Genomic DNA, 25,344 nt, shown 5'->3' on the forward strand with positions numbered 1-25,344 from the left:
TGCTTCATACCATACCTCCTATCAAACCACCTCCAGTTGCTTGGGATCTCATTGTGGTTCTTTCCATACTTATGAAGGCTCCTTTTGAAGCCCTTCAATCTTGCTTCTTCAAACTTCTTGCTTGGAAGGTGATTTTCTGGTAGCTCTCACATTCACTTAAAAAGTTAATAAGCTTCAGGCCCTTGTTTCACATTTACCTCATACAAGACTTTATCATGACAGGGTAGTACTTTGAATGCATTCAGAATTCCTTCCTAAGGTAGTCTCAGAATTCCACCTAAATCAATCCATAGTTCTGTTGGTGTTCTTTCTAAAACTGCACACTCATCCGGGAGAAGTAGCGCTCCATAGCTGCAAGTGCTCTTTAGCATGCTACCTAAACTGTACTAAACCTCATAGGAAGGCCTCCCAGCTATTTGTCATTTTTGATCCTAGCAGACTAGGAGCTGCTGTTACAAAATGAACAATTTCAACTTGGTTTGCGGATTGTATCTCCTTCGAGTATGCTCAGGTTATACTGACGCTTCAGGGCCAAGAAACAGCTCACAATGTGAATGCTATGGCAGCTTCATTAGCTCATTGTTGCTCTGCTTCTATTGAAGAAATCTGCAAATTGGCTACATGATCCTCAGTACATGCATTTACTGTATTTTTCGCTCCATTAGATGCACCTGACCATAAGATGCACCCTAGATTTAGAGGAGGAAAACAAGAAAAAAACCCATTCTGAACCAAATTCTCCCTGCCAGGCTCTGCACCCAACACCACACTTCTTACCAAGCTCTGCACCCTGTCCCCCCTCCCTGCTAGGCTCTATACCCTGTCCCCCCTATGGTGATCTAGTGGTAGGCGCAGGTAGGGACAGGGCAGGCAGGCCTAATGGCTGGCAGGCGGTAGGGACAGGGCAGGCAGCGACAGGGCAAGCAGGCAGGTAGGGTCAGGGCGGGTGGGTAGGCAGGTAGGCAGGCCTCTCCCCTCCAGGCAGGCAGGCCTTCCACCCCCCCAGGCAGGCAGCAGGAAAGCCCCGACCTCTCCCTCCTCCCTCCCTATTTCTAATTTGGCAGGGCAGGCAGGCAGGTCCCAGCCTCTTCCTCCTCCCTCCCTACCCCTCCAGACAGGCGACAGGCAGGCCCTGACCCTCTTCCTCCTCCCATCCTACCCCCCAGAGTTCTTGTGGGAAGCGGCGCAGGACCAGGCAGGCAACCTGGTGCGCCGCTACACGAGAAAACAGAAGAGGAGGCAGCCACGTCAGCCGGCGGTTCTCGGAGAAAGCGGCGGGAATCGGGCAGCCAGCTAGCCTTGTGTGCCACTCTAAGGGAGGGAGGGCAGCTGTATTAAAATACGGTAACGGGACGGGGGACGGGCGCACTTTGGGTATTCGCTCCATAAGACGCACCCTAATTTCCACCCACTTTTGGAGGGGAAAAAAAGTGCATCTAATGGAGCGAAAAATACAGTACCTTCATTACTATCAGCATCAGAACTCCAGAAGAGACAGTCGATTTGGACAAACAGTTCTGCAAAATCTTTTCACTTCCTGAGAGCTAACTTTCCCTCCGACTTTCTCAGATTACTCCAGGCTCATCTTTAATCAATACTTAAACTCTCCTAGAGTCATGGCCCTGCAGCTAGCGAGTCCCACATATGAGAATATAATGCTTGCTTGTCCTCAGAAAAAACAAAGATAGTTACCTGTAGCAGGTGTTCTCTGAGGACAGCAGGCATATATTCTCACAGCCTGCACACCTCCCCTAGTCGGCTTCTTAGCCTTTTTTTTACTGTACTGATGGTCTTGTGCATCAGTGTCGGGTGGGAAGGCACCTGCACATGCATGATAGGGCCACTGCCTCAAAGAAAGCAGTAAGCAGGGTTTAAAACAGGCTTAGATAATTTTCTAAAACAAAAGCAAATAAGCCAATATTAAGATGGACTTGAGGAAATTCATGCTTATTCCTAGGATAAGCAGTATGGTATGGTATGTATGGTATCCTGCCAGGTATTTGTGACCTGGGTTGACCACTGTTGAAAACAGGCTTGATGGTCCTGTGGTCTGTCCCAGTGCGGCAACTCTTATGTTCTTATTTAAAGTGACAGTACATTTGGTAGTGTTCGTACCCACATGTAAGAATATAGGCCTATTGTCGTTGGATTTCACGTCTACAGGTAAGTATCTTTGTTTTAAGGTGGCAAAAACTGTATGGTGATTGTATTAAAGGGTTATTTCAGAGCTTCCTAATGGAAAACTTTGATATTTGAAATAACTTTGCTGTCTGTAACAGATGTACTATTATTTGCAGATACCTCAGTAGCCTATCCTCAAATATTTTTATTCTTAAGTAGTTTCCTCTGTAGTGTTATTGTGAGGTCCTTCATATCTTGAAAATGCAGGAAAACTCCTGGCACTGTCCAGCTAAGGGTAGGAACTCCAAATAGAGAAAAAATAAGAGATTTAAGAAAAGTTGAGGCCCATGCTAAAACTTACAGCCCTATTTACTAAAGCACTGCAAAGTTTTGCACTTAGCACATGATAAAATGTCATTTTTTTTACATGCGCTAAGTATAGAACCCCTGCAGTAATATTTGAGGAAGTAATCAACATTAGGAGGATGCTAACAATGTCACTAATATGGGAGAAACCACTAACGATAAAGCAGATAATGATAATGAGCTACCTATACTTTGGGGTACGTCTGTTAAAAGGCATTAAGCCATAACTTAAAACGTTTACTGCAAAGTGTGATAACTTGTTTTTCAGTACATAACGTTTTTGCAAGTGCTAAGCATGTTCTATTTCTATTTTTGTGTTCATTTTTCGGAGGGGCCACATTAGGGGCGTAGAATGGATGAAGACGCATTATTCAGCTAGTGAGTCATCATATGCACACTAACAGGTTTGCGTGTCCATTACACAGGAGCTGTTATTACCTCCAAAATAGTGCTCCCACGTAAATGTTTTTCAGGTTATGCGCTCTGATACAAGAATTAGCACGTGACCTGAAAAAATAAGATACTTGAAAATTTCCCTGTTGTACTACATATAGGCTTAGTTTTTTGGCAACATTATGCGTTAGTGCACACTGAGGGCTTAATTCTCTTTATGGCACCCAAAAAAATTGTCACAAATATAGATTGGGCTTAGCGTGATTCTATAAAAAATGCATCTTGCCATGAAAGACAATGGTGAAGAGTTTATTGCTATACATAGTTATATATTCATCTTCCTTCCTGCTTGGAGGTTTTTTCATATGAAACACATTCTCTGACCCCTGAGGCAGGCTTGTGAGTGCCAAAACATGGATTGTGTCAGGTCTGGTTGATGTGTGATAATAAAGATCTATTTGAAGAATCTGAAGGTTCTAGACCCTTGGTTGTGTGTTTTAAGACCTATCCCCACTCTCTTGGTTTTTTTAATGTCTGTGGTGAACACATGCTACAGATAAGTATCTGCTTTTCTGTAAGGGCCATTCCTCCTTTATCATTAGGAATGTACAGTTCCGGCATATACTGAGTCTTATAAACTCACCGAGGACAAGCAGGATACAGTGATTTGGAAGAATGGATGACATCATTTCATGGAGCCAAGTATGGGAATTGCTCACCAGCGACCATTCCAGAATCTTTTGCGAGTAGCTCACCGCATGTTTGTGCGCCTTCTCACACGCAGTCACTGCGTAGGATCAGATCAGTCTTGTTTGTGGAACAGTGTGGTCATGTTTCTTGCCTGCTCCTACATAGCTTGCATCTTTGCAGTTTTTTTTTATGTGATTGCGTTTTCTGTTTCTTATCTTGCATGTAAGTGCTGCATGGGGCAAGCGTTCTCTTTTGCTTTCTCTTTTTATTTCATTAGCCCGGTTTGTTGGTGCTTTTAAGTTATCATTCATTTTCCGCAGCCCACTAGGCGCTCTTAGGCCTCTGGCTCCTGGTTAGGGACATTCTCCATTTCACCTTGCCTATTTTTCCTACCATGTCCCCCAAAAAAACCCAAAACCTCTCAGTGCCTAGTGCAGCAGGATCATGTCCCTCCCGGACACTCATAATTAGTGCCTACAGTGCCTGGGGCCCAATTGTAATCCTTCTTCTTGTAAGAAGAGGCCTTAGAGATCATGAAAAGCAGCATGAATGGATTTTTAGCACTGAGAAATCTGGTCCATTAGTTTCAGCATTAGAAGCATCGGGCTGTTTGACTTCAATAGGTGCATTAGATGCTGAGGATGCATCAGCATCAAGAGGGCTTCCACCTTCCTTAATGCCAGGTGTTGATTGGGGACACCAAGGTTGTATCGTCCCTTTCCCAAACCTACATGGAATCTCCCTGGTGGTTTAGGGGGGTCATACAGGCAAGAGCAATGCCCACTGACTCCTGCCCATTGCAAGTCTAGCTTCGAAAGGCCATCATGACACCAATCATTAATATCTGATATCAACAGATCAATATGGACATTTTAGAAACACAAATGCTAACTTTTCCTGAAGCTGGGGGATTAAAGGGGCTACCGCCCTCTGGTGGATAGCAGTAGGAGCACTTTTCTGAAATCTAGACTAGAGAATGACACGGTGACTGCTAGCCGTGGATAACCCGCAGGAACGGGGGGGGGGGGGAAGTCTGGTTGCCACGGGTACAGGAATAAGGTCATTCATTGCCCCGTGGAGCAGTGAATGGCCTTGTCCCCACTGTAAAGTATCAACAGCGAGTTGCCTCCCTTTCCACTCCTCCCTGTCAGCAGCCCTTCTTGCAAACATGCGGTCCAACAGCCTCCCCCCTCTTCCTCCCTCCTGATCACCAGTAGCAAAAAAACTCAACAAACCTGCGACTCTCCTGGTCTGTGTTGGCTCCTTCGTGCTTTCCGGGGCGGGTCTACCATACTCTGACCGGAATCTTATGCCGCCCAGTCAAGGAGTAGCCCTGCCTGCTGGAAACGCGAAGGGGTGACCCAGGGCCAGCATTAGGGGAGGGCAGACAGGACAGCTGTCCTTGGCCCTGCGGTCTAGTCATTTCTTTCCCTCATCAGGCCATCTCCCTCCCTTCCCCTTCCTTCTGGGGTAGTTCTGCTTGGGAGAGGTTAGAGATCTGCAGCCAGGGGGCGGGGCGCAACCCATTGTCTAGGAAACCTACCTAGCTGGCTGGCACTAATATCATACATAGCTTGGAGTCTGGTCTCCTGGAAGCGATGCTCACCCCTGATTCTCAGACATTCGAGTGCAGGCTGACTGGCCTCCGTATCTGTCCCGAGGGATTTGCGGGTAACTGCTGTGTCCCTTCACCCTGGAAGATGAGTGTGGAGCTAGTGGAGTTGAGGGTTTCAGGTTCTATGAATCTGACTTAAAAGGCAGCCCAAAGAGACAAGCCTCTGAGACACTGCAAGTTTGTCTGAGGCAATGAAAACTTCTCCATATCAAGCTGCTATGTGTGTGAGCTGATGCAGGCAGGTACATTCCCAGTATTCTGAGTAAAGTCTATTCATGTCTATGGAGAAAATCAGGGGGAGAGGGGAAGTATGATTCTGGGGATTTCTTCTATTGTGGGGACTTTCTTGAGGGTCTCCCATCTCCAAAAGTTCTTCACGGATTTTTGAGCTTTTGTTTTTGCTCCAATGGGCCATTTTTGTTGTGAAAATTGATGCTATGGTGACCATTTTGAATTTTCTTTTTAAAATCTTCTAACTGCCTCAAAACATCTCGATTTTACTGAAAATTGATTAAGATGGACTTCTCAGCCTGTTTTACTGCAGTATCATTCAGTATTTGATCTGGATGAGCAGCTGAGGAGCCTCCATGCACCAAGTACTGTGGGGCATGTGATGGTGCAGGCAGGAGCTTAGCCGCCCCTCGGGTCTCCCCCTTCTAGAGCCTTCGAAAGCTGACACATCATCACTGGTGAAATGCAAATGTGCAGATGCATCAGAATTTATGAGGGACCAAGATATGGACCTGCAGATACCTTCAGGAGATCCAGTGCAGGGTTTTGATTCTGATTTTTTTTGTGAATATGCTGTTTGAAGCCTATCTGAAACATAAAAGATCTTTTGCACAAGCTGGAATGCTACCAGGGCAGGTGCAGGGGGGATTTCAATCCTCAGAGTTTGGTTCCCCTGCAGAGACCGTGTTTGCTGGACCTAGAGGTCCAGTCGGAGAAGGACTGGGAGGATTTAGAGTCCGGCTCTATGCCACTGATGTCACATATTGAATCTTTCGGTTTGGAGGACTCTGGGTCTCTGGTGGGTGCAGCCAGCCAAGAGTCTATGGTAGCCCTAGACCAGGGAGAAGACCCGATGATGTGTAGGCTTTTTAAGCTGACAGATTTACTGGAGGTGATCAGAGTTAGAATTAGAACCCCCACAGACATCTGCCATGCAGCATTCCCTGATAAGCAGTTCCAAGTTTCAGTCCACATTTTGCCCAGTGCATCCAGAGATCACTTTGATGATCACTGAGCAATGGAATTCTATGAAGGGTCCGTTGAAGTATGCCTGGATCATGTCTAAATTCTATCTCACGGTTTCTTTGAGTTTCAGCAGCTCTTCATTATGCCCAAGGTAGATTCACTGGTAGCTCAATTTATGAAGCAAACATTTTGAAGGATGCACAGGATCGGAGAGTGGATCTGGTCCTCAGACAGTTTGAGCCCTTAGCTCTGGGTCTCAAGGTATTGGCTTCAGTGTCCTTTGTGGCACGCGCTTGCCATAAGGTGCTGCACCAGTCTCACTGTGCAGAGGAAGGTGCTTTGCCTCAGGTAATACTTGCAGCATACTTGGATTATGTGGCAAATGTTCTATATGATATGTTTCGGGTCATGAGCAACATTTTGGCTTATTTTATCTCCGCCTGAAGAATGCTGTGGAGATTCAGCCTTTAAAGCTAATTTGAGCAGGCTGCCTTTTTAGGGGCAAATGCTCTTTGGTAAAGAGGAGAAGACCTTATGGCAAGTGTGGCATACTGTCATCCTAAGGCATTGCTAGTTAGCAGCCCACATACTCTGGGAGGACCCAGTAGGAGTTCCTTTTAGGGGTACAGATGGTCCCGCCAGTCAGCAGGTGCATCATTGCAGAGATCCTTTCAGGGGTCCAGACAGAGGTCTGGAGGATCCAGGAGAATGCAGCCATCTGGATACTACTTGTCATCGGCCAATACCAAAAAGTCACAATGTCATCAGGCCAGTATCTGAGCTTCCCCACATAGGAGGTAGACTTTTGAAGTACTCGGAGGCTTGGGAACAGATATGTTTGGATAAATGGGTTTTGCACATTATTCAAGAAGGTTACAAGCTCAAATTTTGTCATCCGTTTTGGGACTTCTTTATAGATTTCCTGACTGGAAGATCAGAGAAAGCGGCCAAAGTCCAATTGAAGGTACAAAAGCTGCTGAATATTCAAGCAATATAGTCGGTTTCAGAAGGAGAATCGATCTTAGGCAGATACTCTATATACTTTATGATGCCCAAGAAAGATCCAAATGACTGCAGACCAATGCCAGTGACAGTAGCAGCCTATACAAAGGCTTGAAAGACATTTCAACACTGGTACAAAGAGAAGAAGGTGGAGCCTCTACGACAGTGGTTCTCAACCCTGTCCTGGGGACCCCCTAGTCAGTCGGGTTTTCAAGATATCCCTAATGAATATGCATGAGAGAGATTTGCATATAATGGAAGAGACAGGTATGCAAATCTCTCTCATGCATATTCATTAGGGATATCTTGAAAACCTGACTGGCTGGGGGGGTTTCCAGGACAGGGTTGAGAACCACTGCTCTAAGAGCACCGCTCTCAGCGGTCCTGGTGTTTCTTCAGGACGGACTCCAGAAAGGCATGGCAATTGGGTCCATCAGGGTACAGGTCACAAGTCTTTCATGCTTTAGACATCAAGTGGCTGGAATCCAGTTGTGTTTCAGGATTTTCCCAATGAATATGCATTGAAAGCAGTGCATGCAAATAGATCTCATGCATATTCATTGGGGAAATCCTGAAAACACAACTGGATTCTGGCCCTTGAGGATTCTGGCCCTTGAGGAGTTGCCCACCCCTGCTCTAGCCTCACATCCTGATGTTGCCAGATTTCTTAAAGGCACATTACATTTACATCTTTCTGTAAGACAGCCTTTTCCTACATGGAGTCTTTAACATTGTGTTATGAGCCCTTATCAAAGCCCCGTACGAGCCCTTACAATAGCCGACAATGATAGATCTTACCATCAAGATGGCTTTTATGGTGGTCATCACTTCAGTGAGAGTGTCAGAATCTAAGTACAAACTAAGAAGTACACTTCTCCCTCCGAATTTGCGGTTTCAGCATTTGCGGTTTCGATTATTCACAGTTTTTAGCATGCCGACTCTTCCCCCCAAATTACGACAGCTTCCATAGAGAAATTGCTGATTTCAAGCATTTACAGAGCAAATCGCCGATTCCCAGCACTTTCTTCACCGTGTTTTGCCTCTCCTTCAGGAACAGGCCAGGTCTCCCACCATGCTATTCGCGGTTTTGCCATATTCATGATGGTTTTTAATAGAAAACAGTGAATAACATATGAAAAAGTTATTTGTGATTTTTCTGTATTTGTGGTTCTGTTAATCCCCTATCACAGCGAATACGGAGGGAGAAGTGTAATAACAATCTTATGGAAATAGCTCTTTCTTAGACACAAACAGAAGGAAAGGAGGAATCAAAATTACAGAGAGATAAGTTACAGGAAACTATTTAGGAAAAGGCTTAATTCGTCAACCCCCCCCCCCCCCCCCCGGTTACTAATTATTTGAACCAGACATTCTGGGCTCCTTTTACGAAGGGCCTTAACGTGTGGAATAGCATGCGCTAAAATGCCCTGCTTGCTAGCCACTACCGCCTCCTCTTGAGAAGGTGGTAGTTTTTCAGCGCGCTAATGCTAGTGCACCTTCGTAAAAGGAGCCCTCTATCTCTGATAAACCCCTTGAGGTCCAAAAAGGATCTTAGCTGATCGGGCGCCTAAAATATATATTTCAAATGGAGATCTGACACCTTATGCAATATAAATGTTAGTTTTTTCATGTATAAAACCCGAATAGTGCTTCTAAAATAAACAACATAATTAAAAAGTTAGAGATAAACATTTAGATGTTTCTGTGCCAACACTTGGGTGTAATGTTTTTTTTGTACATATTTGCTCTGATTATTCCATGTTTCTTTGCAAATGTGGTTTGCTCCATATAATAATAATAATAATAACTTTATTCTTCTATACCGCTATAGTCGTGAGACTTCTAGGCGGTTCACACTGAAGAGAGCTGGATAGTCAGCGAGTTACAATATGTTGAAGTCTGGGATACAGCGTATAGAATCTTACAAAGAGCATATAGAGTCTTTCAAAAAGGCAGAGAAAATACAGCAAACAGAGTCTTAAAAAGGCAGCAAAATATAGAAACATAGATGACGGCAGATAAGGGCCATAGCCCATCAGGTGTGCCCACTCTACTGACCCACCCCCAGACTTGATAGCAGGAGAGGACATATGTAGTGTTAGGTGTAGATACTTTTTTAGGTGACAATTCTGTTAGTTTTTATGGCTTTTCTAAAGGCATTATATGTCAGTCTTGCTCCATTTATGTAGCTGTCTAACCAGTGTTGTTGTTTGTTAGCTTGGCACATAAAAGTTCTATCCAGGAAGGTTTTGTATTTGCAGCCGGTAATGCTTGGGTATGCAAATAGCAAGAGTTATGAAACTGTGCAAGAAATTCTGAAATAATCCCTTCCAGCAGAAATAATCCTTTTGAATTTTCTATTTTACAGAATCGGTGCTTTGTTTTTTATAACTACCAATCAGTGCTTCAGCAGCATTTCAGCAGTTGAGCTCTTTGTTGTGGAGAAAAAGATATTTATGTGAGTAAATTGTGTTAAGCACAAAAGTATAACAGTATAGGTTTTTAAATGCTATCTATCAATTCCATTTTTAAAAGCTGTGCTTTAAGTCCTAACCCCCAAGCACTTGTAAAGCACTTGTTTGTCATTTCCTCTATAGCAGTATTTCTCAACTCGGTCCTGGAGTACCCCCTTGCTAGTCAGGGTTTCAGGATATCCATATCGAATTTGCATAAACTTGATTTGCATATACTGCCTCAATTATACGCAAATGCTTTTCATGCATATTCATTGTGGATATCTTGAAAACCTGACTGGTAAGGGGTACTCCAGGACCGAGTTGAGAAACATTGCTCTAAAGTCCCCTACCCTATCTACCTCATCATTCCCTTTGCAATTCCCTACTTGAGCATAGATTCACCCTTTTTGTCTGTCATAATTAGATCGTATGCTTTTTCAAGCAGGGACTGTCTATTGCATGTTTAATGTTCAGAGCTGCATGTATCTGGTAGAGCTATAGAAATAATAAATACAGTGGAACCTCGGTTTGCAAGTAACGCGGTTTGCGAGTGTTTTGCAAGATGAGCAAAATACTCCTGCAAACCTTAACTCGCAAAACGAGCATGTCCTGATAAACGAGCACCACCCCCCCGCTCTAACCGGCATCGCACCCCCCGCCTGTGAACGCCCCCCTCTGAGAACCGGCATCACACCCCTGTGCTGGAAGCGGCATCAGCCCGGCCGCCCGCTCTCCCAAACAAGCTCCTTACCCCATCTGCTGCCTGCCGAGGAGGAGGAAGAGGAGGAGGTGGAACGCATCAAGCAAATTTCCTTTATTTCCTATGGGGAAACTCGCTTTGATATACGAGCAATTTGGTTTATGAGCATGCTTCTGGAATGAATTATGCTCATAAACCAAGGTTCCACTGTAGAAGTAGTAGTAATAATCTATATTCTGCTTTAGATGTGATGGTACCATATAATACTTGCACGAGTCAGAAATACAGATAAAATGAAGCGATGCCGGAGCACTACAAGTAATAAATTTGCCGTTCGAAGTAAAAGGTTTGTCGAAAGGCACCAACGCTGAGCGGCAAATTTATTACTTGTAGTGCTCTGGCATCGCTTCATTTTATCCGCATTTCTGGTTCGTGCAAGTATTATGTGGTACCTTCACATCTAAAGCGTGCTATGTATCGGGTACATTTTTCTTCAACAATGGACCCTGCTTGGGCGCAGTGTTTAAATAAAGAATTAAAAAAAAAACAACCCATGGACCCCTGATGAAGGCATTTCCACACACTGAAAAGCGGACCATGTCAGGTCTTTCCTACTTCTCAGTTCCTCAGCACTGCTACATAGCATACCAGCATTTGGTTTTCTGCACTTAGAACTATTTTGGCTAATACAGGTGATATCACCTCACTGACTAGCACCAGTTTGGGATCATTTTTTTGCTACTTCAGTTTGTCTGCTGTGTTCTTTGCTCACATGTTTAAAGACAATAGACTGTTTTCAGTCCAGTTCTTTTTATGTGAGGTTGCAAACCATTGGTCCCCTGAGGAAGGCGTATTCGCCAAAGCACGGACTGTGTAGGGTCCGGTTGGATTTTTATCACAGTATTTTTTATCATTGTACTTTTTAAATTGAATTTTCATGGTTTTATATGTCAGTGTTTAATAAATTATCTCCAGAACATCTGTATCCACAGTTTTTGTTTTTGTTTTCATCGGTGGATTGTTTTCACTGTGGATCATTGGGTCTCCCCATTTTTCTTTGTTGTTCTGACTTCACCACCCTGGTTCTCGAGAAAGCCTAGCAGTACGCTATCTTAGATTGCTATTTTTTTTTTGGCCAGTAAATGGTGTTAGAGAGCTGTGCATACTGTTCTTTCTTCCCTCACAGTGGCTAGGGGTGCCACATCCACCAACTGCCCAGAGCCTGCTTAATATTCAGACCCAGATATGGTGCTCCTGCTGCACCTTGTTCTGCGAGGATCACCAGGTCCAACTACAGACCCATAGCCTCAATTCCACTATATGTCAAGCTAATGGAAGGCCTCATAGCTAAACTCCTCACCAACTACCTAGAAACCCACAATTTGCTCCACCCTACACAGTCTGGATTCAGAACCAACTTCAGCACTGAGACACTACTAGGCTCCCTTTTGGACACAGCTAGACAACACCTCAGCACAGGCAAAAAAAATGCTGATTATTCAACTAGATCTCACTGCAGCATTTGACCTGGTAGACCATGACATCCTGCTACAAATACTAGATACAATAGGAATCACAGGCAAAGTACACACATGGTTTCAAGGATTCCTACAATCCAGGACCTACAGAGTAAAGACAAACAATGAAAAATCAGAATCATGGTCCAACCCCTGTGGCGTACCCCAAGGATCGCCATTATCCGCAACACTCTTCAGTCTCTACATTGCATCCCTCGGCACCTACCTAGACAAAATAGGCTTAACCTCCTATAGCTGTGCAGACGCCATCACCATTCTCCTTCCTTTTGATCAGCAAATGCCCACCATGACAGACACACTACACAGTACTGTAGAAACAGTGGCAACATGGATGAAAGACCACAAACTAAAACTGAACCCAGACAAAACAAAATTCATACTTCTCAAAAAAAATAGACCCCCCCAACCATAACAAACCTAGAAATAAACTCAATTACATACCCCATTCAACCCACTCTAAAACTTCTGGGAATGATGATAGACAGATGCTGTACCATGCACCAACAAATCAACAAAACAATACAGAAATCATTTGCAGTCATGAGAAACCTAAGGCAAGTTCAAAAATTCTTCAACAGAAAACAATTCCAGCTCATGGTCCAGTCCCTAGTCCTAGGTCTCCTCGACTACAGCAACATCCTATATCTCTCCTGCCCTGCAATAATGATAAAACAGTACAAAACACAGCCCTGAGACTAATCTATTCACTAAGAAAACACGACCACATCACCAAGGCATACCTTGACTCACACCAGCTCCCAATTCAAGCAAGAATACTATTTAAATTCTACTGTCTATTATTTAAATCCATAAATGGTGACAGCCCAGCCTACTTGAACAACCGCCTAATCCAAACTACCACAACCAGACACAGGAGAACCCAGACACCATTCACATACCCTCCAATCAGAGACATCAAATGGAAAAAACTGTACGATGGCCTTCTAGCCACACAGGCAGCATAACTAGACCACCAACTCTCCAATCTACTAATCGCGACCCCAGACTACAAAACTTTCAGAAATAAATAAAAACCCTGCTATTCAAGAAATCCATTAAGACTAACTAACACTGTATGAAACATTTTAATCCTCTTGACGCAACCCACTCTACTCTGTAACACCTCTGGACATGTCCAGAAATCCTGTTCTGTAATCCGCCTTGAACCGCAAGGTAATGGCGGAACAAAAATCACTAATGTAATGTAATGCTAATTTAAATGTACATTTAAGCCATCCTTCGTACAAAGCTGTGATTATTTCTTTCTTTCAGTCATGAGTACATCAGTGGATACTACAGATTGTCTGCCTATTTCTTCTCCAAATTAATGGCTGATATGCTGCCAATGAGAACTTTGCCTAGCATCATTTTTACCTCTGTCATTTATTTCATGATTGGTAAGTACTTTGTAGGATGCACCTGGATTATATGAACAAAATGAAGAAAGAAAACATGCACTTGAACTGCTCCTACTCGCCAAGTCTCTTCTTGATTCAGTCTCACTCTTTTATGTGGGCGTTCTGTTTTTATTTTGGTTTAAGCAAGATAAAACACTCTGTTAAATACTGATTCCACTCTGTAGACCAGTGTGTCACAAACTTTTTAAGCTGCGGTACAGTAATCTTGGGGCAGTGGCAGGAGGGCACCCAGAAATGCACAGATGTTGAGGCGATGACATGCACATGCGATATCATCACAGCGACGTCTGCGTAAGCATGGAGGTCTAGCCATAGCCATGAGCCTCCTATTACCACCGGTGGGAGGTGGGGTTGCTGTGAAAGGAGAGGTGAGGAGAAGGAACAGAGGCAGGGCAGGATTAACCAATAAGCCAAGTAGGCACGTGCCTAGGGCCCGAAATGGTCAGGGGGGCCCGATGAAGGAGGGCATCAACGTTGTTTTTTCCAAACAGCAATGGGTTGCCCCTCCAGCATCGATTGGCAACATGCCCCCCCCCCGATTGGCAACGCGGCCCCTCCATTGACGGAAAGTAAGACAAGCAAGCAACGCTGGTAAGAAAGGCAACGGGAACTGTAATTGTGCAAGTGATGCTGCTTGCCCAAAGCTTCCCTCTGACGCAGCTTCCTGTTTCCGCCTAGGCGCATGGTGGGGTGGGGTGGGGCAGGGGACCCAGTGTACTTGTGTGCCTAGGGGCCCTCGACGAATTAATCCTGCCCTGAGCAGAGGTGCTGGCGAGGAGGAGAGGCTCAGGCTGACTGACTACAGGATGTACCTCTTGCCACAAGAGGCACATCTTGTAAGCAGTAGCCGGCACCGGCGCCTCTCCTCGCTAGCAGGTGTGCTGAGGCACGCAGTTTCCGATACATTGCTGTAGATCCTGTGGTTTTAGAATGGCTCCAGTTTGCTTGCCTGTCTGCTGTGCCTCTGCTAGCTTTTTCTTAAAAACAAAAATGCAACATCGTACCTGAATCTGGATGTCCACAGGGACAGTTCTATTATCCTGTATATGGATTTCCATTTTTGCTATTTTAGTGGCTAATTTTTATTTTCAAAAAACTAATCATTGGGAGAAAAAAAAATGTTGCTGGACTCGGGGAATTATAACTAAGCTACTTTTGCTGTTTAATGTGGGAATTAATATGCATTTAAGCACAGCTAATGTACATTCATTTCCATGTTAACCAGCTAATGTGGAATTTAACAGAAATGAGAGGAAGATGGTGGGAAGGAGCAGGGAGAATAGCACTATATTTAATATACAATAATAACAAAGCATCAGATACTGGAGAAATTTATCCCCCTTTTACGAAGCCGTGCTAGGTTTTTTTATTGCCGGCTGCAGTGGTCTAAGCTCCAACGCTCGTAGGAAATCTATGAGCATCGGAGCGTTTACCACCAAGGCTGGTGAGAAAAAAGCCTAATGTGGCTTCATAAAAGGGGGGGTTAATTACTCTTTCGCACCAACACAATGCTGTGGCTAGTTCTTTCTGTATACAGCAAAAGAGGCAAGGGAGGCATTCAAACAGCCAAGGCAATCAGTTTTTATTTGAATATATAGTCCCAACAAGGATCCTGGTTTCATCGTTCAAGAAACACCTTCCTCAGGAACATAAAACTAAACATATAAAAAGCCCCCCATAAATATAAATATAAAAAGCATCAATTGGATGACATACAGTATTAAACATGTAAAAAGATAAACATTCAAAATGGAAAACATCAATAAAATGACATGCATATTTAAACACAATATGTGAGAAATAATATACTCAATAAACACAAAAATAAGAACCCGTGTAGTTTTAAACAAGATAAGAACCATATATAAACCATAAGAACTAAATTTTTAAACAGAAAACAGCAAAACCATGCAATTGGAGCTCATAAAAGACAATATCCAAAGCCATATCTAAAGCATAAGAACTAGGTTTTAAAACATAAAAGCATTTACTGAGGTAGCAAAAAACATGCAATTGGAGCCCATAGAGGAGAACAATATCAAAAAGTTGGATTGTAATGATAGAACAGAAAATAGATAGTCTGAACAGGTGTGTATGTGGAGTAATGAGCAAAACATAAAGAAAGGGGGAGAAAGATTTAAAAAGAAAGGCACTGCAAAGGCCTAAGTAGTATAATGATTGACAGCTGTCAGAGATAAGGATCGACCAATCAGCGGTCACTTCCGGGTTAAGCCCCGCCCATTGTCCCGCCTTAGTCTCCGCCCATGCCCTGCCCCTCCCATAGGAATGAATGGTGGTAGCCCCGCCCATGGCCCTGCCCCACCTATGGCCCCACCCTACTCTTCACCTAAGCCCTGCCCCTCCCATAGGAATGAATGGTGGTAGCCCTGCCCATGACCCCGCCCCCCACCCATGGACCCGTCCCTCAAGCCCCGCCCCTCCCATTGCCCCGCCCCCTCATGTCCCGCCCCGGAAATGCACTTTTTGATGACATCACCGGAAATGGGGGCATATTTGACCACCGGAAATACGCTTTCTGATGACATCACCGGAAATGGGAGTGCCTGCCCCTACCGGAAATGCGCTTTTCTGATGACATAGGCGGAAATTGGGTAAATGAAGCGACGGAAATGCGCTTTTCTGACCACGTAGGCGGAAATAGGGTAAATGACGCGGCGGAAATGCGCTTTTCTGACCACGTAGGCGGAAATAGGGGAAACAGACTTAGTCAAAACCCCCACCCGGAAATGATGTGGCCAGAAAAGAAGCATCTTTATTTTAACAGTTTTTAGTTAAAAGACAGGGTTTAAGAGCTCACGGATAGAGCAGATCACAAAACAAAAGGCATTCACAAAATCTTTCCTGCTTTTAAAAACAGAGCAGGGGCAGAAACAAACGAGAAAAGGTTGCATTTGCTTTTAACACACTTTTCAGTAGGAATTCTGAGCTAATGGTTAATGGGCCAGCTCCCCTATTGTCATGGTAACAGCTGATAAGCCCCTTGCAGCACCCCTCCCCTGATAAAGCCAAGGGGGAGAGAGGTGGAGGTGTGTTAAAACATGTCTGAACTTGTCCCGGCCCCCTACTGTTGCCTTAACAATCTAAAAAAAAAACAAAAGCAGCTGTCACCTAACAGGGCTCTGTTAAAAAGGCAGAGCTATGAAAGATTCTTTATTGAAGCAAATTTATTATGATCCATACGCGGCAGGAAGCTATGGAGGCATTACCCCTCTACTTCAAGCGGCTAAAAAGAGTGATATAACAGTCCGGAGAAAAGATGTGGTGGATTGGATCACCGGTCAAAACGCAAACAATTTACACAGACCGGCTAGAATCCATTTTAAAAGAAATAAAACAATTGTGTCGGAAGTTGACAGACAGTGGCAAAGTGACTTAGTCGACATGTCAGCCTTTGCCCATTATAACAACGGTTAAAATACATCTTAACGGTAATAGATATCCTGTCAAAATATGCATGGGTCGTTTCTTTAAAAACAAAAACCGGTCATGAAGTCACCAAAGCCTTTGAAACAATATTTAATTTAGGGCGTACACCTGAAAAACTTCAAACAGACAAGGGTAAATAATTTTTAAATAAGTCTCTGAAGAATTTATTAAAACAAAAAGGTGTTAGCCATTTTGTGACCCATAATGATGTTAAAGCAGCTGTAGTGGAAAGATTTAACAGGACTTTAAAATCCAAAATGTGGAGATATTTTACAGCCCATAATACCTTTACTTATCAAGACGTCCTACAGGCTATAGTGCACAGCTATAATTATAGTTTTCACAGAACGATACAGGCGAGGCCTGTAGATGTGACACCTTCAAACTTGGTCAGAAAAGCGCATTTCCGTCGCTTCATTTACCCAATTTCCACCTATGTCATCAGAAAAGCGCATTTCCGGTAGGGGCAGGCACTCCCATTTCCGGTGATGTCATCAAAAAGTGCATTTCCGGGGTGGGACATGAGGGGGTGGGGCAATGGGAGGGGCAGGTCCATGGGTGGGGCGGGGTCATGGGCGGGGCTACCACCATTCATTCCTATGGGAGGGGTGGGGCTTAGGTGAAGAGTGGGGTGGGGCCATGGGTGGGGGCAGGGCCATGGGTGGGGCTACCACCATTCATTCCTATGGGGGTTGGGGCATGGGCGGGGCTTAACCCGGAAGTGAACGCTGATTGGTCGATCCTTATCTCTGACAGCTGTCAATCATTTTGACATGAGGTGTACCCATTATACTACTGGCCTACTATCAAACAGATTGAATACACTGTCAGTTAAAAGCACAGAAGGAATAGTGGGAATACAAGAGACTAGGAGTCTTAAAAAAAAAGTGACCAGAGGGAAGCTGACAGCGAAAGAACATGAACACTAGGAGTGTAACAAACTTAAAAATACCTGACACTGAGGTTTGTAAAGCACACTGAAAAAGTAATAATTATAAAGTATATGTAAGATTTTTTTTTTTTAAAGGGGGGACAGTCGGCACAAGAGTGTAGAAAGTGAAAGGAAAAGTGTATTTAAGTTATATGTATTTATAGAGTTATATGATTGCATTATATTTTGCACTTACTTATGGCTTTAAAATGAATAAAGAAATTAAAAAAAAGAAAAAAAGAAAAGTGCCTGAAACAAATTGCCAAATAATCCAATGAGTCCGCTTGAAAAAGCAATGGAATTGTGCTAAGCGTTTGGCACCTTAAAAAGTGAAAATGAGGGAAGTAATGTGATGATGTCAATAATGACACGTGCTGTGTGTAGAAAGGACAGGTGGCACATAAATAGTCAATGGAGGCAGAAAAAGAAAGTGAGGGAAGAAGAAAAAAGATCTCTATAAAGGTGGGTTTGGCTATAGGAGCTTCGTCTCTTGGTCAAATTATACAATTCTGAGTGTATATGAATTTTTATTAAAACAAAACAGGCAGCAGATAGAAAAGAAATGTCTCCTGATACTGAAGCTGTGGCAGTCTAGATAGAGGTTGCTGCTGAAATCTGCACAGAATGTTCAAGTGCCAAAAATGTTGGATTTACTTGTAAGGGAATAAAAAGCAATTTTCACAAAATTTTGAGTTGGCATTTATTTAGCATGTATTAAGTTTGCTTTATTATACAACCTTTTTACCGTGTGCTTTATGTGGGAGAATAAATTGACAGTCAAACGTTAGTGGGCTAATGTGGTCTTGCTAGCAAAAAAAATAAAAATGGAGGCATTGTTTTCATGTTTGTTTTTCTTTCTCTCTCTCAGGTTTCAAACCAACAGTGGATGCCTTCTTCACCATGATGGTAACTCTGATGCTGGTCTCATACACTGCCACTGCTTTGTCACTGGCTATAGCAGCAGGACAGAGTGTTGTGGCTGTAGCCAACCTTCTCCTGACTATCAGCTTTGTCTTTATGATAGTGAGTATGAAAATTTTTTCCTTATATATGTGTATAGGTACTGGCCCAGCCATTCATGGTATGGCGAATAGAAGATTTTTAATAAGATCTCCATAACAGGGAAAAAACCGTAGGCTTAATCAGTGATTAGAACCTACACCTACACCCTGTTTGGTTACAGAAGTTGGATAGCTCTAAGTCTAATAGATGTTGGCATTGTCATCTTGAAGCATGGACTTTAGACCATTTATTGTTCTACTGTTCATTTATTATGGCTTTTTGGAAATCAATTTTGGGCCACATTAATTGTTTATTAGAAAACCCGGTGGCATTGACCTATGATACTATATTATTTGGCATGTCAATGAGAGCAAAGAGTCAGATATCTTCAAATAATAATAAGCTTTTACTTATAATGACAGGGGTTGCCATACAACAAATTACTTGTAACTGGAAGAACTGGAGTAGACTGAATTATAAATTTTGGTGGAACTCATTGTGTCATATATATAAAATGGAAAGAGTAATAGCTACACAGCAGGGATATATAAGGAAATTTCAAGATGTGTGGGAGCCGTTAACAAAATATTGTAATGATTAGATGCCATTTTTTCCCTTAAATTTATAAGTTCAATATTCAGGGTGGGGGGGGGATAATGTTTACTATATCATATAAAAATATTTGTTATGAAAGGGTGGGAAGGGAGGGAGTTAAGGTTATATGATTTGTATTATTGCTGAATATTAAGTGATATATTTAATGTTAAAATGTTTTAACTTACTGTCACACTTATTGTAAGTTTGAAAATGAATAAAGATTAAAAAAAAAGAACCTACATTGCCTTGAACTGAACAGGTATGACGGGATATAAAAAACCCCCATTATTATTATTATTTTAGGTATTGGAGAAGCAAGTTACACTCGGTATTATTGATGGAAATGAAACAAGCTATATAAATTTCAGACAAAAAAATCACTATCCTGTGAACTGAACAAACAATTTCAAGTCAGGTACTTTTAGCCAACAAGGCAACAGGTCATTAATCATAGCTCCTCTTATACATCGGGGGGGAAAGTTCAGTAAAAAACTCAGACAAAATCAGAGAGAAACCTGAACCCCACCCGACTGTAGAGAAATATATAATAACCAGTAAGGACAGTTCACAGGATAGTGATTTTTTATCTGAAATTTATATACTTGAGAAGTAAAAAATTGACAAAAATACTTTAAATATTTTGTACAAATGAAACAAGCTAAACATTCCCATAAAAGAAGAAACTTTTCTCATGGGCTAGGAGTACTGTACTGAATACCTTGAGATTTGATAGGTTCTAAGCACTCCATATTGGTCCAGCCACAAGGACAAAGTTGAATTTGCACTTGGGTGGGAAGTGTTGGGGGGGGGATTATGAGAGGTGGGATATAAGAGGATTGTTTCTAATGCTGAAATTTCCATGTGGCTATAGAAGCAAGGCTATGTGGAATAATTAAGTATTTACTAACTGACTTGTAGGGCAGGGGTTAATTCATGGTAGAAGATGACACAAGGACATCCCTGTGAACTCGGTCTGATCCCATCTGTACAAGCCTGAAACAATTATGATTTTATGTTTAAATCATTTTATTAACGTATAAAAAAACAATATTTTGTACAACTGTTATTTTATAAATTATAAATAATACATAAGGATCAACAAAACCCCTTCCTCCCCTCCCCCCTCACAAATATCCCCTCTGCTATCGAGAAAACTGAACAAGCCAAATTTCTACAGAATGCTACATAGAAAAATCATGTTAACAGAATACCTCGGTCGCATGCCGGGTTTGGTTTCCACTCCTCTTAGAGCTCTCAGTCAGGAAATCATGAAAACTGCAACCGTTTCCACATTACTAACTCAGGACAAAGGGTCCCAACTTCATCTCGGCCCACACTCATTTGCACTAACAGCATAGTTTCTTTCACAGAACAGATTAACACTTTCTGCCTTTCAGCTACAGTATCTGCTGTCATTGAAGCATCTAGGAAACCTTCCACTTAACGCTGTTATTGCTTCGAGTGGACATACTTCTCTTTCTGTTGTGCACTATAATCGTATTCTCTGGTGCCCGTCTCATGTCTACTTCCATCCATCCTTGACTATCTTCTCTACCTCTCTAGTCTAAATAACAATTTGGTTAGAGTTCATCTCGGTGCTACCAGTGCATTTCACTCCTGCCTGGACAGCAAACTGCTTTCTGTACATCTCTTAATGGCCTGTTTCATGAAAGGCCTATTCCATACAGTCATCTCAGTGAAATATAGAAGCACTCAAAGGATGTCTTGGCATGCTTTTCACTGCCAATGATGAATAAAAAGTGTGCCAACATACCCTTTGGGTGGTTCTCTGTTTCACTGAGATGACTGCATAATGAGAAATTTGATTACGGAGCTTAGCTCTGACATCTAGCTCTTTTCTTTGGTTTTTGCAAAGAAATGAACTTGCTTGGATTCCTAATGAAGGCTTTTGCTGGAACAGAGCCTGCTTGTATTTTTCTACAATAAAGAATTGGTTTGCCTGGCATGTTCCCACTAAACCTTGTTTTCGTTGGTGGTTCTTTGTGGGATTCCTTTCTTTGATCATCTTGATTATTTTTGATATTATACAGAATAAATATAGGGCCTCTTCTATCAAACTGCGCTGGCAGTTTTTAGCGCAGAGAGCCACGCTGAATGGCCCGCGCTGCTCCCAACGCTCATAGGAACTCACCGCGCTACAAATTGCTATGGTGAATTTAGGAAACACCTAAAAACATACCTGTTCTCGAAATACCTAGGTAACGAATCGGAACAATAGCCCCCATCGCAATCCCTCCCCAATTTAGATCTTGTAAACTGTTAACCTCTAATCTCTAACTATGAATGTTCCTCACAATTTATGGAATTTTTCTAATTCATTGTGAACCGCATGGAACTTCACGGTCCTGCAATTTATAAACTGTTGTTATTATTTTTATTGTTGCTACTATCAGATATTCACCGCTACACTCTGTAATTCGATGTCTGTGCAATTTATCTTCATTGTAAACCGCCTAGAAGTCGCAAGATTGTTGGCGGTATATAAGAATAAAGTTATTATTATTATTATTATTATTATAATGTTGCTCGTTAGTGGCCAAAATTGTGGAAATACCTAGCATTTTAGGCATTACACTTTAAAACAAACATGGCTATAACATCATAATTGTATTTAATGCATACATTTTTAAAATAATAACAGAAACTTTGTAATCACTTAAAAGACCAGCATAATATTTGGCACATTTCACAAAAATAATGCTACCCAAGCTAATAATGATAATTTGTCCAGTTATCTGATGACTACATCAATCTCATTAGTAGTGCATTTGATATCTTTTAGCAATGATTACTACCTCACATCTTCTTGGCATGCTGTCCACAAATCTTTGGAGATCAATAGGTGTTGTTATGTGGAATCAGGAGCTGATTATTGCTGCTGTCAGCTAATGTTTTTTAGATGGTCGCTTTGCCGCTACTGCTCTCTTTAATCGGCCCAGAGGTTCTCAATGGGGTTGAGATCTAGACTGTTTCCTAACCAGTCCAGCAACTCAACCTTGTTCTCTTAGAACCAGGTGAGGCATTTCTTGACTGTGTGGCATGAGGTGCCATCCTGTTGAAAAATGAATGGTCGACTGGCACCAAAGATGTTTCTGGCTGAGGGCAGGACCTTGGGATGAAGAACCTCCTTTATGTTTTTGTCAGCATTTATCACTCCATTAAGCACCTGCAATTGACCCACAACATCTCTGGAAATTCAGTCCCACACCATCACACTCAGAGGATGCTTCGTGGTAGCACTTGTACACTCTGGCAAGCAATCCTTGCCCGGTTGTCGTCATAGTGGATACCGTCACTGCCAAATATGGAGATTTGGGTCTCATCGCTCCATAACACCTTCTTCCACTGCTCTTTGGTCCAAACGCTGAACTGCATTGAGGAAGGGCTTTTCCTGTGGATTCTTGCTTGCAAGCCTGCTTTCACCGATCTCTGGCGAATTGTCCGACCTGACACCAACACCCCTGTTTCAGCCAGTGACTTATTGATGTCAGCGGTGGCTAATTTCCAATTGTTAGAGCCATTCTCACTATCCTTCTATCAGTCTGAGGTGTTGCAACCTTTTTCCTGCCCCTTCCAGCCTTGTTTTTGATGATTTTAGTCTCTTCAAAGCGCTTGCAAAGTTTCAGTACCTTGCCGGTGATACACCTTGACCTATTTTGGCTGCATTCTTTCGGTAACTGTAGCCTTCTTTTATTAAAATTGTGGCTATTGCTCTCTTTATAGGCAAGCAGTCAAGTCTCTTCTGCAAAATTTAGCATACAGCTGCAATTTTTGTGTATTTAGACAATTAATATTTATTTAATTCAATTAAATCACAATTAATGAAAATTTTGTCATATTGCACAACGGGCCTTTAGAAAATATCCACAAGCTGTGTCAACAACATCAGAGCATCAAAATGAAACACTTAAGCAACTTACTGAATGTACTGTATGCACTCAAAATCTAAGCAATACATATCAAAAGAAATATAACCAATTGCTTCCCTTTTTTATGTCAAATCACTAAAAGTCATTCCTAACCACAAAATTGCTACACAAATATTACCAGTACTATTTATAAACAATCAAAGAATGTTTATAAATATCATACGTTGCAGGATTACATAAGTAACCGGAGCAACAGTTGAAAAAAGTTCTGCAATCTCGAAAAACTCGAAGTGCTTCCACAATTTTGGCTTAAAACTTTTTAGCTTAAAACTTTCCTGCTTTTCTCTTATAGATTTTCTCTGGCCTGCTGGTAAATCTTACCAGCGTGTTGGATTGGCTAGCCTGGCTCAAGTACCTGAGTATTCCTCGATATGGCCTGACAGTAAGTACAATAAATCAATTTACATGAGCCAAATTCCCTTAGAAAATGCAGGGGTCAAACTAATATGGATCACTTCCATGATGAAGAAATTGAAATACTGGCCATGTTGCCAGTGGGTCCAGAGGAACAGCATAATGGAAGTGTTCATCATTCATTTTTGGAATTTCATTGAAACTTATTGAAAGAAAAGAAGATAGTTTGAATAAGAATGAACAGTTTTCTATAACATAAGCACAGATACGCTGTAGATACGAACGTATGAATTAGGAACTAAAGGGTCATGGTAAAAACTTCAAGGAAATTTGGGGGCCCATTAGCAAATTTTGTATCCACTAATTAATTAATAGTCTAAGCCTTACATTTTATTGAGTTTTACACATATCCGGGAAGGGAGGGGAAAAATATGTCTATATTATTATTTGTTAGTAATAAGTGCTGTTATTTGGTGTTAATTGTTAGTATTTCTGTATGCACTTATGTATGTTTTAAAATGAATAAAGATTTATTTAAAAAAAAAAAGAATGAACAGTTTTATTGCAAAAACAAAACAATGCATAAAAAAGAAATTATGGAAGAGCTATGATGACAATTGTGGCTATGAATGCATAACCATATTGCACTCCTTATAGTTCACTGCAGATTGTCTCTGTTATTCATGTTTGTTGCTGGTAGAATGATTCGCTCAGTTGTTTCTCCAGCTTACCTAGCTAGAATTGTCTTCTTTCTGCTGCCCTTTTGATCTTATTGTTGCGCCCCCCTCGTCTCCCATTTGTATAACTGTAATTGCCACCCTCTGTGCAATTGTACTTCCTTCCCCTCCTGCCCTGTCTGCGCCTATCGATGAGATGTAACTAATACTACTCTTCCTACCTTTGGGCAACTTAAATTGTAAATTGCCTTGAACCAAAATTGGATATGTGTGATCCGAGAAATTCAGATTGGATTCGATTATGCCTTTTGTGGGCTTTCAGTTTGTTTGCTGGGTGCTACAATTCTGAACTTTTCTGACAGTAAGTACTGCATTCTCTGGTATGCTGTGTTTAGAGGGCTCTCTCCCTCAAAGGACAACGGTGTACAGTACAGCTTTTGTCAGTCAAGATTTGTGAGGGCAGGGCAGTGACATACATACTGGGCTGTTTTCTTGCAGGGGTGGAATTTAAATTTTATTGTATATAGGAGGACAAACGTATAAAATAAGAAAAAAATACTAGGGCAGTTGTTTTGCTAGAGCAGAGAATGATTTCTCTTTGTCTTCGTCTCTCATTATGCTTTAGGCCACCAGCCCTGGTAAACCTACTTTTCTAAGCTACTTCTCTCCTTCAACCTATGACGCTATCTTCCAGGCAATTTTGACCACACCACCATTGTCTCACCAGACTATGCTTAATAAAATCTCCCATATCCAGGACAAATCTTATTGTCCACTAAGGAGGTGCCTGGTGCCTTCCCCCTCCCCCATGTCTCCTGTATACCACTTCCTCCTCCTAATACTGACTTTTCCCAGTTTCTCTCTTCACCCAAAACCATGTAAACCCCCCA

At 42.2% G+C, this 25,344-nt stretch overlaps 1 protein-coding gene across 7 annotated transcripts in view; it reads left to right on the top strand.

Moving 5' to 3' along the window:
• Positions 1-25,344, top strand: part of ABCG2 (ATP binding cassette subfamily G member 2 (Junior blood group)) — a 177,329-nt gene that overhangs the window by 146,027 nt on the left and 5,958 nt on the right. For all 7 annotated transcript variants that reach the window (XM_033959388.1, XM_033959405.1, XM_033959440.1 and 4 more), the window contains 4 exons: positions 9,753-9,842; positions 13,351-13,475; positions 18,743-18,897; positions 23,716-23,805. In XM_033959388.1, the coding sequence (XP_033815279.1) occupies positions 9,753-9,842; positions 13,351-13,475; positions 18,743-18,897; positions 23,716-23,805 (460 nt within the window). The remainder of the gene's footprint in view (positions 1-9,752; positions 9,843-13,350; positions 13,476-18,742; positions 18,898-23,715; positions 23,806-25,344) is intronic.

This window comes from Geotrypetes seraphini, chromosome 1, assembly GCF_902459505.1.
Source record: "Geotrypetes seraphini chromosome 1, aGeoSer1.1, whole genome shotgun sequence".
NCBI classification, from domain to species: Eukaryota; Metazoa; Chordata; class Amphibia; order Gymnophiona; family Dermophiidae; genus Geotrypetes; species Geotrypetes seraphini.